The sequence below is a fragment of the Anoplopoma fimbria genome, chromosome 10 (genome assembly GCF_027596085.1).
Source record: "Anoplopoma fimbria isolate UVic2021 breed Golden Eagle Sablefish chromosome 10, Afim_UVic_2022, whole genome shotgun sequence".
NCBI classification, from domain to species: domain Eukaryota; kingdom Metazoa; phylum Chordata; class Actinopteri; order Perciformes; family Anoplopomatidae; genus Anoplopoma; species Anoplopoma fimbria.
Genome location: NC_072458.1, coordinates 14,092,276 through 14,110,574, shown reverse-complemented (window position 1 = coordinate 14,110,574; position 18,299 = coordinate 14,092,276). Strand labels below are relative to the sequence as shown.

At 39.7% G+C, this 18,299-nt stretch overlaps 1 protein-coding gene across 1 annotated transcript in view; it reads left to right on the top strand.

Moving 5' to 3' along the window:
- Window positions 1-18,299, top strand: part of col28a1a (collagen, type XXVIII, alpha 1a) — a 40,655-nt gene that overhangs the window by 1,525 nt on the left and 20,831 nt on the right. Inside the window, exons 3-9 of the mRNA XM_054606589.1 lie at window positions 8,956-9,545; window positions 11,176-11,235; window positions 13,188-13,241; window positions 13,340-13,384; window positions 14,244-14,270; window positions 14,358-14,402; window positions 14,507-14,551. Of these exons, the coding sequence (XP_054462564.1) occupies window positions 8,956-9,545; window positions 11,176-11,235; window positions 13,188-13,241; window positions 13,340-13,384; window positions 14,244-14,270; window positions 14,358-14,402; window positions 14,507-14,551 (866 nt within the window). The remainder of the gene's footprint in view (window positions 1-8,955; window positions 9,546-11,175; window positions 11,236-13,187; window positions 13,242-13,339; window positions 13,385-14,243; window positions 14,271-14,357; window positions 14,403-14,506; window positions 14,552-18,299) is intronic.

Sequence of the window (18,299 nt, the reverse complement as noted above, 5' to 3'; positions counted from 1 at the left end):
CTGCCTCCATCCACGGACACTATCGCCTCCATCTCACACACTTTGTCATGAAAACGTCTTCATTTTCTGCCACATCCCGGTCAAATCCTGCACACACACACATACATTTTTTTTTCTTGGTTTACTTTGGCTCTAAAAGACCAAAATCTTGTGATCACGACCTGATTCATTTTATAGTGTTTAAGCCTGCATTTTATCCAGGTACACACTCTGGTACACACTCTGGTGGTAAAACAACTCTAGTGCTGTAACATTTAGTCAATTAATTGATTAGTCAATCAACAAAACATTTATTGACAGCAATTTTGATAATCAGTTTACATGATTTATGGAGAAAAATGTGAGATTTGCTGCTTTAATGCATTTTATATCCTTGTAAAACTTTGGGTTTTGGACTGCTGGTCTGACAAAACAAGCTATAATAATGATGTAGAGCACAACAAATAAAATGGCATATTCAGAGTTACCAGAGCGTGTTTTCAAGTTAAAGTTTAGTTTCAGTTTGTCTGAAAGTTTAAGTTTTTCATCTATTTAGTTTTAGTTATCTTTTTAGGGCCAGGTAGAACACCTCAGAAGTATGCAGCTACAAACTAAATACAGTTGGAGAACTGTGTGAGAATGTTTGATCTTCGTGCTACTTTAGTGTTCGATGTGAATCAAGAGCGGCATAGCGTCATCTCCTGGAATGTCAAGTCCGATCATTTTCACTGGTTCAAGGTCACGAGAGGTGATGGAAATTCATGCTGTCTACTTTATTTGGTAGTGATATATATAATATATATTACATTAATTTACATGAATTTTCAATTTTTCAGCTATAGTTTACTTAATTAACCCTGATTCACACCTATGGGCAATTTAGTGTCGCAGATTAACCTAATGAACTGCATCATTTTGGACCCACGCTGACACGGGGAGAACATGCAAACAGAACCCTTTTGCTTTGAGACAACGATGCTAACCACTGCACCACCGTGCCGGCCTTAATTAATCTGATGTTTGTTTATAAAACCTTGATTAGTGCAGCTTGAAAGTAGTATTTAACCATTTTGAAATGGACCGCTTTTAGTATTCCTTGCTGTTATACAGAACTTTGTGCAAACTTTAGATTTAGTTCTTGGTGGATAACTAAAGCTGTGAAGTGAAATTCTCTGAGTGAGTTAAGAGCTCCTTTTGCAGAATGAGGCACGTTTTACAGACTGACACTCCTAAAAACTGTCAAATAAAATGATCCTTTTGATGCTGTTGGTGGTTCACCGCTGACTGGTCTCAGTCCCTGAGAAGCCTTTTTTTTTGGAGGGCTGGATGTTTATGATGCCATTCTGCTCTGCTTGTTAACCATGACATGACCACAATAACTGCCAGACTGAGCTGTGGATCTTGTAAACTCGCTGCGTTTAAGACATCACCATACGTCCAGAGGTTATTAGTTCATATTCTGCATACCAAGGTGGACACCGTGATTCTTTTTATTCAGGATTTGCCCCCTGAATGCAGCAGCTCCTCGTAATGCAATGTGAGCCAACATGTCTAAGACAACCTCTGCATATCTACCACATGCCTATCAGGGCCCCTGGGAGGGGCTCTTGGACCGGCCCTACGAAGCTGTCAGGCCTGCCAAAGTGCCACAGGGAGCTTTGACAAATGATTCAAGCATGGCAAGTTCAGGAAGACTCCATACATGCGAGCTCCTCATGTAAGCATTCAAATCTCTGCGGCCTGTTGCAGCAGATATATAGCGCTATGTGGCACTATGAAGTTACATTTAAACAATGCTGCTGTTTAAAAAAGAATAACCACCGCTCAGCCTAAGTCTGTTTGAATTTGTACCTCAAGAACAGTTTCTTCCGCAAGTGTTAGGACTGTTGTCCTATGTTTGAATCACATTCAATGTGTTTTTTATCAGAATTTTTGTTCAGTCCTGAATAGTTGTATGAATAGAAGTTGGCCCCATTGTTTTATTTTATTTTGAAAAACAAAACCTGCAGGGTTAAGTTCATCATGCCCTCATAAGGCTGTGAAATGCAGTCGAAAAGATACTGCTCCCATTGTCCTTTTCTGGTAAATGCTAGGTAGGCTGGCCCACAAGGCCACCAAAAAATGATAGGAATAACAAGGTTTATTAGGGGTTACACGGTCCCAAATTTGTCAAATTGCCAACGACCAATTTGGTTCCCACTGGGACCCTGGCAGCATTTCACAGGGCCATGCTTGAGTCCCGAAAGCATCTGGGCGTGCAGCTGTGTGCTGTAATAATGCCCGTTGGTCTTATCAAAATATGTTGACCTGCGGCAGGAAGCGCTGTCTAAACTCCCAGCCTGGTACTGGTGTTGTAGCCGCCCGGCTGTGTTGTCTTAACGCAGAGCTGTCCGCAGACAGTGTGCCACTGCCGGAGTTACCGTCAGTCTCTTCCCATGCAGCCGGCGGCATCAGGCCCCCGGGCCTGTTTTCTCCACACATCTGCTGCCTCACACACACACATTTAACATGCTTTTTAAACGTATTTACTATTCTGTGTGATATCTGGAAGATTTCATTTGAGATAAAATCTCTGACGCTATGATTCTATATTTGTCACAGTGGTGGATCCAGGGCCCTTTTTTTTTTTTTTTTTTTTTTTACATCTAACGCTCAACACTTGGATGGCTGCCTTAAGTCTCACAATATGGCGCTCTAGGTCTTTAATGACTGTGGCTCAGAGGTAGAGCAGGGTCTTCCTCCAATCAAAGGATTGGCGGTCCATGTCCATGTGTCCTTGGGCAAGACACTAAACCCCAAGGTTGCTCCCGAAGGCTGTGCCATCAGAGTGTGAATGTTGTATGAATGTTAGTTAGAGTCCTTATGTGCAGGTGGCACCTTGCATGGCAGCCTCTGTCATCAGTGTATGAATGGGTGTGAGTGGATGAATGATGACATGTAGTGTTAAAGTGCTTTGAGTGGAGTACAGTCCATTTACCATTTACTTAGGTCCTCTACCTTTGTACATGCACAGTGTCTTTTCAAAATAAACTTCATCAGGGGAAGTTAGGTTTAGGCCACAAAAATAATTGGTTCTGGTTCGGAAAAGATGGTGGTTGAGGTTAACTTCAATGACAAGCGACTCACCAGACTAGAGAGAGCCTCACGACTCACGTGACTCACCAGTGACTATTAAGCTTGACTCTACTGTTTCTTCCCACAAAACAATTACAATTCATGAATTACCTTCGCAATGTGTGCATGTGCAGACAACAATCAACAGTAGTTAAAACAAGTAACTGTGTTTCCATTGATCTAAACCAGCAAGTTTAAAACTTTTCTTGGAAATTAAAGGAGACATGTTTTGCTTATTTTCAGGTTCATACTTGTATTTGGGGTTTCTATTAGATCATGTTTACAAGCTTTAATACCCAAAAAACGTATTATTTGTCTCATACTGTGATTGTCCAAAGCAGGTCCATTTAGATCCACCAGCAGACGCTAAGACAGGCGCGTTTCACGCAAGCTGTTGCGTCTCCGGTCAGCTGTGTCATTTACAGCAGAAAATTGTTCTCTCGCACTCACTCTCCATATTTGTGAATAAATGTTTTGCAGTTTGAATAATGAAAACTGCTAGGGATTAGTAAGCTTTTAAAAGACATTAAGTGACGATTACAAGTGACAAATAATTGTCTTGTGATTTTTGAGACCCCCAGAAATGTTGCTATTAGGGCTTTCAGGTGGTCTGATGTGTCAACCAGAGACACCCCTTTAGTTTACACACTGGATGATTGCGTTTAAGCTACATCAATTTATATATATATTATTTCATGTTAACAATTAATCAAATGACTGATGTAATAAATTGTAGGGGTCGTTTGCCTTGGCAAACCCAGAGAACATTATCAGCTCTGCAATCCCCCTCAGCTCTATAGAACCTTTTAGCATCTTCAGCTCACTGGCTTGGTTTTACTGCCAGAAACTTGTCATCAACCTTGTTTACAGCAACAGCAGGACGCTCGGAATTTTGACAAAACACAAAATATCATGTTAAATGTATTTCTTACTTTCAGTTTCCAGTTCTTTCTCCAAACCAAAATATGTTAGGATTTAATGGTGAAGGTTTTTACTAGATATCATGTGTTACCCCAACTTAGCCTACCATCATTTCCATTTGCCAGAATAGATATTGACAATATTGACTATGCAAACAGGTGTGTAAGCGTGGATGACTTCAGTTCAAAGCACAGTTTATTCTAAGCAGTGGCAAAAAGATATGTTCTTAAAAGGGAGGGTCTGTGAAGGAATGCTTTCTCTGAGGTTCCAGGTAACTTCTTGCAGCAGGAGCAGTGGCAGGTCTCAGACAAATCCATGATTTATGTCAGGAATTGGGCATGAGGCCTTATCTGAGCCTGTCTGTATGAATTATGGAAGCAGCTAATAGACGTTTCTCACGCCGACAACCTCTAGGTACATTCACACAGACGCTCAACCTTCTCAGGTTGCCACTCGGCATACGACTCCATAAAGATTAGGATTAAAACATCCTCAATATTCCTTTTTTCTCTCCCCCACCCTGAGAGAACTGTATCTCTGTCTAACCCCAGACTCCATGTTCTGTCTTCCTCACCCTTTGTCATTTTTAGTATGGACTTGTATTGTATTTGACTAAGTCTCATGCTATTTAGTTTTCTTTGCAGTGAAAGATGGTTGATGGATGCAATTATCTTTTCATGGATCAACACCAGCCACAGTTTGACAGTGTGAAGGTGAGAGCATTTTGCAGAATTAGGCGACTTCTGCAACTTTTCATTTTGCACGTATTTTGACAATGGTGGAAATAAACATTTAGTGCCAAGTACTTAAAGCTGCTCTACTCAATAATTTTATGTCAACATAAAGAGGAAATAATTACGTGTAATGTAAAAAGTGATGAACCAGCACTCATCAACCACGTTTCCAACAGCAGCAGGCAGCTGTTCACAAAAAAATGCTCTGAGAAACTTACAACTCAATAAAATTTCTCAGGAGTTGGTGGAGACCAAAACAGAGCTAATAGACAGTGAATATTGGGCATAAACTCACCATGTGGTAAGAAACATGTTTTAATTCACAACGTTTATCTCGTGTTTACAACTTCAACCATAGTTTTAGAGAAAATATTTTTCACCTCGAAATGTAACTGAGAATGCAGTTTAGTTGTGTGGGAACGTAATTTGTCAGAGACAGGGTTGCCTTGTTTAATTAGACAACTGTTTGCGAACACATTCACACTAACAACCTTTTTTAAAATGATATTGCTTTCTACAAAAATGTACCCATCTAAATGTATTTGACAGATAGTTGCTTTTTAGATAAAACATTTCATCCAACTATTCTGATCCTTTTCTTTATTGCACTTTTCACATGACACAGTTGACCCAAAGTGCTTTACAGTACACACAGAGGAAAACAAGCAAAATAATGGAGACAAAACACAATAGAAGAAAAAGAAAAGATACATGGATACAGGGATTAGTAATAATATAAAGGCGCAGTTAAAGGATGTATCCCAAAGAATGGGATAGTCATAAAGTGGGAGAAAGAGAATTCCATGGGGCAGCCGTAGAGAAGAGCCTGTCCCCCTAACACTTGGTCCTGGATCTCTGGATACAGAGCAATCACAAACATATCAGACATCCTGAATTTCCACCTAAAAAAGCTACAACAATTTGCTGCTTTCACATTAATGATTCAAATATAATAATTTGAATAATATACATTGTACAATAGTAGAATAATAGTATTTTTTTCTTCTTTTACAGTTAGCTCATGGTTCTTCTGTGCATTGTGGCTGAAGGGCTTTTACTGGTGCTGTTCAATGTGTAAAAGTTCCCGTTATTAGTGGTGCATTTCCAGTCACTTCATCAGAATCCCTCAATAGTGAAACTTGGCTCCAGTTTGCTAGAGCGATTAGCCTTCAGAATAAAAGCAGCTGGCGCTATGCAGAGCAATGAACAGCATTTCCAAATGTGCTCCTAATTGCACGTGGAAATCATGCCCTTAATATGAAAAACAACTCTAACTGTAAACACTTTGAACAAATAACCACCAGTTGCTTTGTTTCTCAAGTAAAGTATAATTGTGAAGGGGACTGACAGGAAGTGTAAGTTGGTGTAATGTGGGTGTCTTGTCACCGGTGTACTGTGACCATCAGAAGGGCTGCAGGTTTGAGTCCGGAGCTCAAACCCTTGTGGAGACGCAGCAGTGTAGCTCCTGTTGGTCCTCTGATGGATTAACCCGCAGCTCCTATTCTACTCACACACAGGTACGGGTCCCGGAGGGGTTCACAAACTCTAGGCAAACCTTTGCCTTTATTATTATTATTATTATTATTATTATTATTATTATTATTATTATTATTATTATTATTATTATTATTATTATTATTATTATCATTATTTACCAGATATATTGCACCAGTAACAGCAGCAAGTTAGCAGGGCCAGTTTACTGGTAGGATTCAAAATATAAATAGCATCACTACACTGGCACTAGTATCATCAGAGTCAGGAGCAATATGTAGTTTTGGTAATTAGCTGTAGTGGAAGTATTTCAGTGGCAGCAGCAGGGCAGTGGTCATATTATAATAGAGTTATAAATAAAAACAATAATATCACTAGAAAGCCACTGGCAGTACTTGTAATAGTCATTGGTAGTAGTAGAAGATGATAACATAATGATATTATCAGTAGTAATTGCAGTAACAGTGTTGATAGTAGGGGTGGGCGGTATGAATAAAATCCTTTTTTCATTGTATATGTGATTATGTATCACAATATCAATACATATTGCATGAAATCAATTGAGGTATTGTCATTGTCGGGTTATTGTAACAGCAAAGGAATTTTTGACAACGCAAAAACCCTTTAGAATAAAATAGTGCATTAAATCAGTCTGTCTCTTTGCCCATAATGACCTCACTCAAGCAGAATTAATAAAGAAATAGTTACCAGAGTATAAAAAAGCTTTCCAAAAATCTCTGATGGTGGATAAAAGTATGTCGTCTCACTGTATATATATCATCCTATTGTCCAACGCTAATGTACTAGCTGCTACTATATACTAGCACAAGTAGCACTGGAATGTAGTTTTGCAGCAGTAGTTGTATGAGAAGCATTCATTATACACTAGTATTAGCAGTAGTAGTGGTTAGTTAAAGCAGATGTAGCCATAAAGGTAGAGGTAATAGTGAAGATGTCAAACAGCAGCTGGGACTTCAGCTGGAACAGGGAGCAGAGAGGATGCTGAGGGAATTCACCTGAGGGCGGTCCTGTCTCCCTCTTGTGTCCGTGTGAAATCACTGCTGTAGATTTAAGTGATGCTGCAAAGGGCTGATGCTGTCTATTTATAAGTCTCAGAGGAGCATCATTTAGCAATAGTGCTGCTATAATCGCCTCTACATTTTCCCAGGCTGAGCAGCTGGACTGAACGATGACTACGCGGTGGCTCCTTAAGGTTCTGATCCTTACTTTGACCCTGTCAAGCCCAACCACGTGCCAAAACAGAAGGAGGAAAGGACAGAGGGATAATAACCAAGTCATCATTAATGAGGCCAAAAGTAAGTGTTTAAAACAGACATGACATGTATCAATGCTGTGTATCACCTAGGATACAAGGATACAGTACATAGATTATCCTAGAGTCACTGATGAAGTCTTACATCTTACATTATCTCCTACAAAGCCATATGTCTGATTGTAAGTAAATGTGTTAAGTGTTAAATGACTTAAAGGGGACATATCATGCTGGTTTTCAGGTTCATACTTGTATTTGTGGGTTTCTACTCGAATATATTCACATGCTTTAAAGTTCAAAAAGGAAAAAAAAAAGATTAGTTTTTGAGAAAAATATGACGTCTTTTTACCAAATGTAGTTCTCTAGGAGTGTGCGGTACTTTCCAATGAGCGTGCATGTGACATACTGTATGTGGAGCCAAATCTGAATGGCTTGTTGAATCACATGTTTTTAAACACAGTTTGTGGGTCGGTAAGCACTGAAAAAAGTGAGTTTTTCATTAAATCCCCTTTAAAAGCAGTTAATAGCATAGACTGTATATAAGAAGTGGACGTAGTCATGGTGACGTCATCCATTGGTTTGTGGACTGAAGTTTTGAAGCCTTGAATTTGGCGATTTCACCGTTGCCGTCTTGGAATATTGCTGTCACCATGTTGTTTTTTTATAACTAATGAAAGGAAGTTACCACATTTTGAATGCGGAGGAGAGACGTAGAGACACCTTTATACGGCTCTGGTATCACTATGTAGCCTCGCCATAAAGCATATCCTGCTTTATGGTCTATTTAACTCTAAATGGATCATAATTTACAAAATGAACTCATGTTTACAATGTTTACTGAGGGAATAAATCAAGAGAGAAGTAGAGTCATTTTCTCATAGACTTCTATACAACCAGAGGAGTCGCCCGCTGATGGTCAGTAGAGAGAATGCAAGATTTAAGACACTTCACCATCAGCTACACTCACCAGAACAGTAGAGGTTGCCGCCTGGAAAAGACTTTAACATTTTCTCTTTGAATGCCATATACTAGAACAATGTCAAGCATGTGCGTCTCTGACAGAAACCCATCAAATCTAATAATGAGATACATGCAGTGCTAAGGCTTTAATTATAAACGTCCACATAAATATTATAATCACCTACATTAATTACTCTATCTGTTTTAAGGACTGAACTTGATAAGGACTCTGAGAATTCAGTAGGAATTAGAGATGTCTCATCATTGACTGAAAGGGTTTGTCCAGGAAAAAAGTGTTCTTAAGTGTTGGATGGGTGACGGTATCATTGCTGGTGGAACAATGGAGCCTACCGCTCTCTGAAACATGCAGATATAGGTGTTCATTGTCGAAGTTTTAATGTATCATTGCACCAACTGCTTGACGCTTCTCTAACTGGTTGCTGTTAAAATGTAAGCCGGCTGTATTTGGCTCCTACCTAGCCCTGATCTGCCCGGTGGAGATCATGTTCATCGTGGACAGCTCAGAGAGAGCCAAATCCCTGCTGTTCGAGCGACAGAAAGACTTCGTCCTGCGCTTCAGCACTAAGCTCTTGCAGCTGCAGTCGGCTGGCTGGCGTCTGCGGCTGCGTCTGGCCGCCCTGCAGTACAGCAGCACCGTGTCGGTGGAGCACAACTTCAGGGATTGGCAGGACCTGGACGTCTTCCAGAGCCGCGTGGCCTCCATGGCATTCATCGGCCACGGCACCTACTCCGCCTACGCCATCAGCAACGCCACCCAGCTGTTTGGCCGCGAGACTTCCTCCAGCAGCCTGAGGGTGGCGCTGCTGATGACGGACGGAGCGGACCACCCACGCAGCCCCAGCGTTGTGACGGCTGCCGCTGAGGCCAAGCAGCACAACATCAGGGTGTTCGCCATCAGGCTGTCGGGCCCACCAAGGGACAACTCCATGGGGGCCAGACTGAGATCCATCGCCAGCGCCCCCCCGCAGCAGCACGTCCTCAGCCTCACTGACAGCCAGCTGGATGACAGACTCTTCAATGAACTGGTCAGTCATGTCTGTGTCAGGGTTGCATCGGGGTTAATAGTCTTCAGTGTAGTCTGAAGTTTCACTGATGATGTCGTTACTCTCACAAATCTACTGGCATACATAAAGAGAAAACAGAGTGTTGATACTCAGATAAACCATGAAATACACAATTAAAACATATGAAATACAGATGAGCAACATATAAATAAACAATAAAAGCACCAACCATGACGTAGTTGTGTCACACACCCAACTTGCGGCTGCTCAGAAATACGCTCTGGTTTACAGGGAAAAAAACTCTAGATGCAGACTTTACCGTTAGGCAAAGTGGGCAACCTGGGTCTGGGGGGGCCCCCAAAGCAAAATGCTCCTAACTGCTACTATCCTGTATTATGATTAGACAGGAAAATTTGTAGATCATGTGGAACCTTACTGAGCGGTATTAATTGTTTTATGATAATAGTTAATAGTTTTACTTTGCAAAAAACTTTTAAGTAGGCCTATCTTCTACCTCTGCCAATATTCCCAGTTAGAGAGAGGCTGTAAAGTAAATTCCAGAGGCCAACACGTCCACTTAATGTGCCCAATGGAAAAAATACAGTCACAGTTACTCGCGACAGAGACGTTGGTGAAATTCACTTAGTGGAGATAATTTCCAAATAGGCTTATTACTCGATTGCTTTGACGTAACAACCACGGTTATAAAATAGAGCATGGCTTTAATTTGGTGGGTTTTTTTGTGGTAATGCTATTAATGTTATAAGTTAATATCAAGTAATACATCGGGGAAAGACAGTCTTACGGTGGAAAACACCCACCCAAGTCTCGGCTTACTCCCGGTCACACTGAAATACACTCTGGTACGATCTAGCCCCCCCGTCGGATATCCACTCGTGTTGACTCCGGTAAGGGAAGAAGAGTTGTAAAGGTTGTAAAGGGAAGTGTAGTTAATGAACCGGCGTATGTGAAACAGTTCAAGGTTATGCTGCAATCAGACTGATTCACTGTACTAAAGCAAAAAAAACCTGCACCCTCCTCATTCATTTCAATGAGACCCCTATGTGGAGCAGCAAGGCCCCCAAAGGTAGACGATTGATGAAAAACTAGGTAGTTTAAGAAAAATGTAAGTATTGAAACATGAAGTAGGACTGTTATATGACAAATGTGTAAGACATGACATGTGAAAGTAAAAATAAATATATCTGCAAAACCCACTCTACCTTTGAATATAAATAATATATCATATATGTTGAAAATAATATACATTTCTGCAGCATTGGACTATGAGTGACTGTCTGTCATTTTCTTTAATTTTTTCAGAACACAATTGTCAAAACTGGGGTAAGTACTATGAGGTGTTCAACTAATATCATCCTTGAGAGTATTCACTCACATGATCATTTTCTGTACTATTATATATTGATATTGTTCTTACAGGTGCATGAAACTAATTCAAGATGAGATAAAGTGTAAAAAAAGTATTTAGCAAACTATCAACATTAGCCTTGACAAAAATGAAAAAAGATAAAATTACACCAAACGGAGTAGGTCAGAATTTTCTGTTTTTCTTCTAATCATTTCACCTTTTGTCTTTTTTTTGCTTTGTATCTAAAGCAGATTCTTGTTTTTTGTTTGTTTATATTTGATTTTTCCCGTCACATCTTTATTTCAGTGCCCACAGCCAAAGAGCTGTGTTTGTGAGCGGGGGGAGAGGGGTCACCCTGGGAGCCCGGTGAGTGTATTATAGTATTATAGTATTATAATATGCTACTTTACTATAAATCACTGTCCTTATGTGCTAACTTCTGTATCTATCAATCTGTGTTTCATTTCTCAAAAATATGCATGTATAGATCTACATATACTACCTGGTATTGTGGATTCATTCCACATAGAATAGATGGATGTATGGATGGGACTCTTGCTGACCTAAATGTACATGTATCCCAATTCTTAATACATGTTTATAAACTGGCAATAGCTACAACAACCAATGAGATATAACCATACGTTTGGACAATCAATCAGCTGACAGCCCAAAATCTGTAACTGGTCTTAATGTTATCAAACAGGTCAAACACCAATGAGACATGAGCCACCATCAAAAAGGAAATGCAAAATGTTATATCAAAACAATGCAAATCTGATCTTTCATCTCGATGAGCTTAGAAATGTATTTGTTACCTTGGAAACAGCAATTTCACATACAATACCAATTAAAAATTCACCAACTAACTTTTTTACCGAGTTTTCAAAAAACTTTTCACAATACACAATGGGGCCAGGTAATATGATGTAAAATCAATATCATCACAGTTTTACAAAGCAAGTCCACTAACTAGCTTTTTCTGGATCAACCACATGAGATGGTCTTGATGAGTGAATGGAGATGGGGCTGTTGACATGTTTCATTGAAGATATTCCTAGTAGTTTGTTTGCATCAGAGTGTTGGCCTGTTTGGACAGAACAACTGGCCAGTTCCACCATGAAGGAGCCGGGCCACTAGCTGATCCTCTTACCTGGAGAAAATCTACTTTTCTTTACTTTCTCATGAGAGTAGTGGGAATGAGCTGCTCTCCTGGCCTGACATCCTGGAGACTTTTGTGTAATGTGACACTATTTCCGGCCCAGTCATTTCTGCAAACCACAGATACGTTTAACGTCTACTTTTTGCATGCAGTCAGATCAAGTGATGTGGTTTGAAGAGTGACCAGTATTGAAAGTTACGTACTATAACGATGAATAGGCCACAACAAGTGAGGAAGTCCACTTAGGGAGGGTCATAGAAACACTGGACTTTCACCTTGGAGACCGCTCTACAGGTCCTGTGTGAAACCAAAAGTAAATGTTGACTTTGGGCTTGTTACGTATTGTTGTTTAATAATGTTGTTACGTTACGTTACATGAGAAAGTCTTCTAAGGACGGTTGTTATTTATTAACGCTAGTAAGATTAAGTTATTCTTTCAACACAAACCGTGATCATTTTTATAACTTCATCAAAGTTGTTTGCTTGCCTAAATGTTAGGCAACCTAACCAATCGTTTAGGCAACGATTGGTTAGGTTGCCTAACATCGTGCAGCTCTGAAAACGTGATACAAGGCTGATATCGGTCATATTTTTGGTTCAGAGGCGCTACGCTCAAAGTATCCCCTGGTTTGCATAAAACCACGCCAAAAAATGTTCTGGTGCCGGGGTTGTTTTTTCTGCACCAGTTTACTGCCCGGCTGTGGTAGTGTCTGCTGGCTTCAGGTTGACAGTCACTTCCTCAGTCACACAGAGCCCAGTAAGCCTCACACAGTGGGGCTGGGGGGCCTCCACTAGCAGGTGCGTCTGGCCCGCATTCAAAGCGCTACAGGGAAAAGATGTGAAAGAGCAGGAAATGTTTCCCACAATGTAAGTGTAGCAGGTGGTGCTGGGGCCCCGGCTGAATGGGCTGTTTTCACTGCTAGAGAGGCCCTTGGAAAGAAGCAAAGGTCAACGATGGAAGATTAAGCAAACACACCAGGCTGAGAAGATGTGAGAACCTGCTGCTCTGAGGTGGAGGTTTATGTTGGGCTGGGGTTACAGACAGGTCACACTGAGAATGGCCGTCTCACCTTTGCCTATACATACACAGAGTCCAAACTAAAAGGGGGCCCAAATATTCTCATTCGGCACAATCTCTCCCTTTTCTTTCATCCAGGGGAAACCAGGCGAGCCGGGGTTTGATGGAGCTCTGGGTCCAAAGGGATCTCGTGTAAGTCCCTATTGTCTCCCATAATCCAGCGCTGGTAACAGAGAGAGTCCATGAAGTGGTGTTTGATGTGCTGTTTTGTCTGGGCTCGGTCACTGTAGGGGGAACCTGGCATTAACGGACGTCCAGGAATGGAGGGCCTTGAGGTAATCATCAAATATTTCTCTCGACCTCCTCCTGTCTGGGTCAGGCTGTAAATCTGACCATGATGTTCTGTTGTTTTTAAAGCATGAAGGACGCTCCAAATGGATTTTATTGACCTTCTCTTCAATGTTTTCTCATCAAAACATTGTACTGTAAAATAATGAAGTCTGTAAGAAATAATGGGCCAATTTATTCGGTAAAGGAATACCTTCTTCTCAGGTCTTTGGTTATTTCTTGTTCACACTTAATGTAACATTTTGGTAAATTCACCCCTTCAAGCTACACACACATACAAATATTAAAGATAGAATAGAATAAAATTACATTAAAAAACTAATTTAACAACAGCAGAGTATCCATTTTCTCACTACTATAGTACAGCACATCCAGCTGGATACAGCTTTCATCCTCACTGTGATGACAAGACTATGAAAAAAGTTACTCCGTCCAGCTGTTTCACCAAATAAATGAACTTTTGGACAGCTGGTTCCCCCCTGCTTCCAGTCTTTATGCTAAGCTAGGCTAATCACGTCCTGATAATGTGAGGAATTTATCTTTCTATCTCATTACATCAGAATGAGTGAATTTTCCTTAAATGTCACATAGTTGATAGGTTAATATTACTTATAATAATATCTTCTATAATAATAATACAACTTACCAAATAAAACCATCTATAGAAATTATATGAATAGAATCTATTTTTTTAAATAGTCTTTACATCTATGAACTCTCCTGTGCTCCCATCACATCAATAAGGACAGTTTTGATGTTGGGTATCTGACTGTCTATAACAACAAGCATGATTGGGGGACAGCCAACTGATATATATAAGTTGAATTAAAACTTCCTTTTCTACAGGGTCGACCTGGCAGTAAAGGGGAAAAGGTTTGTAATATTATTATTACAAAGTTTTAAAAATATATATTTTATTCATGATGAATCACTTTACTCTTAACTGGTTCCATTTTCTAGGGAGAGCAGGGTGAATGTGGTGCTCAGGGTAAAAAGGGAGAACAAGTAGGTTTCAATATTTATTTACTTTTTAATCAAAACTATGACTTTTTTTCCGTGGAAAGAGCTGTATGTACACGTAGTGATACTGTACTGATGTCCTTCCTCAGGGTAAAGATGGACCTCCTGGCTCCAGAGGCCCCAGAGGAGAGCAGGTGACGTTTTTATCCAATTAACCAACACTCTTTGCATTTATAAATGTCTGGGCAGTACATTGACGTCCCTCTGTGATCTCTGTGAAATCCCAAAATATTCAAGCAGTCTAATTTGGTCACCAATAGCATTAATACACAATGTTACACATATATGGATCCACAGTCCAAAAAGTATTATAGAATGCCATTTAAGTCAATTTTGAATAAATATAAATATATTTCATATATTCAGTTATATATCTATATCTATATCTATATATATATATATATATATATGTGAAATATATACCCATTTAAGCAGATGGTCTTCTCACCAGAAGATCTGAAGTTCGATCCCCGGCTCCTCCAGTCCATGTCAATGTGTCCATGTATATATATATATATATATGTCCATGTCAATGGTATATGATATATATATATCACTTGAATATACCCCCTCAAATAAATACAAATAAATGTTTGAAAGAAAATCCCTCTTATTTATGGAACTATATCAACTCATTTATAGATTTTACATTTCTTTATTCATTCCCTTATTTATTTATTTCTGGGTTACTTTATGGCCGTATTTATTTACTTTTTATTTATTTAATACTGACTTAAATGGCATTCCATAGTATATGAGTTAGATTCAAGTCATAAATTCAAATTATTTATAATCAACAACAGGTATAACTTTATAATTTATATCAGAGTTATGATTACTGTCGTGCCTATAAGTGTTACAAGCATGGCATTGAAATGTAAGAAATAAAAAATAAAAAATAGACTCTGTGATTGTAGTTCAGTAAAAACTGAACTTTGTGAGTCATGCACTGTAACCACCATGTTGCTTTTTATTAATACTTTATTGTCCAATGATGCATTGTCTCCATATCGATATCATGCAGTAGGTTGGTTATATATTTAAAAAGATATGACGATTGATGTTTCATTTAAAAGCCTGATATTACTACATGCAGTACACCCAACTGAGACATGTTTTCATTTAAAAATTGAAGTGAACTCGATGCATATGAACCCTCATCCTCATACCTCAATGGTTGTGTGGTCATACCCCCCCCCTTCAGATATTCGCGCTGAAACAGTCATCTCTGCAGTGAGAGCCACACACTGCGGGTCCATCTCATGCCTCTGCACTGGTGGAATGTGAGCTGTGGATTAGGTCTTATCCCCCTCCTAATGTAGCCTTTCCAAAGCGGGGGAATCCGAGCTTGCAATGTTTGGTCGTAGTCTTTGAGCAGACGTTGTCCCAGAGGATTAGGATTTGGGCACATGTAATCCATTCCCTCTCTCCTTAAATGCTGGTTGCCCCCTTCAGCGTCGGTAGAACAACGGCCACCAATCGTCAGAGTGCCATTGGCTTTTACGTCCTTCTGGTTCCCATGGGATCTACCTACACACACTGTCAGATGTGTATTCATAAACCTGGAGCACCAAAGTCTACACCGCCACAGTATCAGAGTCCACCAGTGCTTCAACAGCCTGAAAAGTCTCAGTGCCATGTATATCGTATATCAGTATAGTCATAATAACATTATCTCGATTTAAAGGACCAGCTGGTGTTTTTGCATGTTTTGGCCCATTTTACATCAAATCACATCTATTTTACATTCCATTTTCCAAAGCATGTTTCTGCATGGAGCTGTTTTTTGCGCCTCAGAACAGTACAGGATTCTGATAGAAATGGCCAAGTTTGAGCCCGGTGGCTAACAGTCTACTTCCTGGAGTCTGTACTTTACTGTAACTGGTGCAAATATGGTGCCGTCACAATCTTTTTGCCGTTAAACTCCAGAGATTTGGATCTGAGAAGGACAGAGGATGAAGCAGGATCTCTGTGACAATAAAAATGTCACCTCCAGCTCCTACACAAACGAAGTGATGGCAGTGTTTAGTTTAGCTTTTTTACCGTAACTTTAAGACTGACCATCCGACATTTTAGTCCAAACCATGATGTTTCCTAAACCCAACCAAGTCATTTTTGTGCCTAAATCAGACCATACCTTAACCATATCATCATCATCATCATCATCATCATCATGAGACAGCTTTTTTTTTCATCAGTGATTTGTAAGCTCTTTGGAGGACACACAATGCTGAAGGAGGCGTCACATCTGAAAACACTTGTGTTGTTTCTAAAGGACAGTCACTATTTGGAGATTTGTTAACAGGGACAATTGAATAGAACAGATCGATCACAGGTTTTTATTGGCAGCAATGGAAACATGACACCCAGGTGAAATCGGCAATTATCGCCCTTATTCTTGCCCTTTTTTTTTGTCCTTTCAGCCACAACTTCTGTCCCAAAAGATCTAGAAATGCATGAAATTCAATGGCGTTTCACTCAGGTGGTAGAATCATTAAAAGAAAAGATATTACCATTAACTAATCGCTTCACGCCAGCTGAACGTTTAAAACCCACATATAGTTAAAGTTAAGTACAAAACAGTAAAACCCAACTGTGAGTGGAAAAAAATCCCTTTCCTTACTCCCACTCTAAACTAATGACATTCTCCCAGAGCTGATGAGTGTAAAAGGTCAAACCTGGAGAAAACTGTGACCAAGAACCCTCAAAAATGTAAAAAATCAAAAAACACTACTTTGATTGAAGTGAATATAAGTGGACGAACTCAAAAAACACAAAAAGTAGGAGGAGATCATTTGAGGTTTCATTCAGTTTCTGGACATCTTTGATTTAAAAAGCAAACAGTTTATGAATATCAAAGTAAACAGAGCAGCACGTGATCCAAGAACCACTGGGTTTTCTTAAACTTTCTTTGACGACAAGGCATTGGTGGAGGTGTGCTGATCCTGGGAGCATGGGGTTAGAATGGAACCTTGTTCATCTACAGGTTGGAACTACTGGGATGCAATTGTGGGCTTTCAATTCAATTTCAATTTATTTTATATAGCCCAAAATCACAAATTACAAATTTGTCTCTCAGAGGGCTTTACAATCTGTACACATGCAACATCCTCTGTCCTTCCCTCACATCGGCACAGGAAAAACTCCCCTAAAAAAACCCTTTAACAGGGAGAAAAAAGGAAGAAACCTATGGGAGAGCGACAGAGGAGGGATCCTTCTCCCAGGATGGACAGAATGCAATAGATGTCATGTGTACAGAATGAACAGCATAACAGAGATACAACACATTCAATGTATATGACATAAATGATTCATATAATCACAGAAGTAAGCAGAGTAACGAAGGAAACGTTTAAGTACTTATAAAAGCAGCAATGACTATAGTGGAATTAAAATAATGATATAGGTTATAGTATTCGTAATGTGACTAATAATAATAATCAAAGTAGCAGTGGGTGTCAGCCGGGTCACAGCAGGAGGCATGACCACGGTCCAGATATAACCACGATTCATGGAAACCTGCGAGGCGAAAAAGCACAAAGACTCCAGGGAAGAAGCAAAGCCAATAAGCGTAATAGTACAGGGAATAGTAATAGTAATATGACTAATAATAATAATGTTGTTGTTTGTTTGGCCATTAAGATAACACACACACACACACACACACACACACACACACACACACACACACACACACACACACACACACACACACATGCATGCACACCACATCTCTTTTAAAAAAAGATTGACATTTATCTAGAATCCACATTTAATTAGATTAAGAAACATTTGGTCTATATATCTGGATTCAGAATTGGGTTTCTCTTTAATGAACATTTTGGGTGTAGAACTGTATTTGAGTATGAACCACTTCTTATT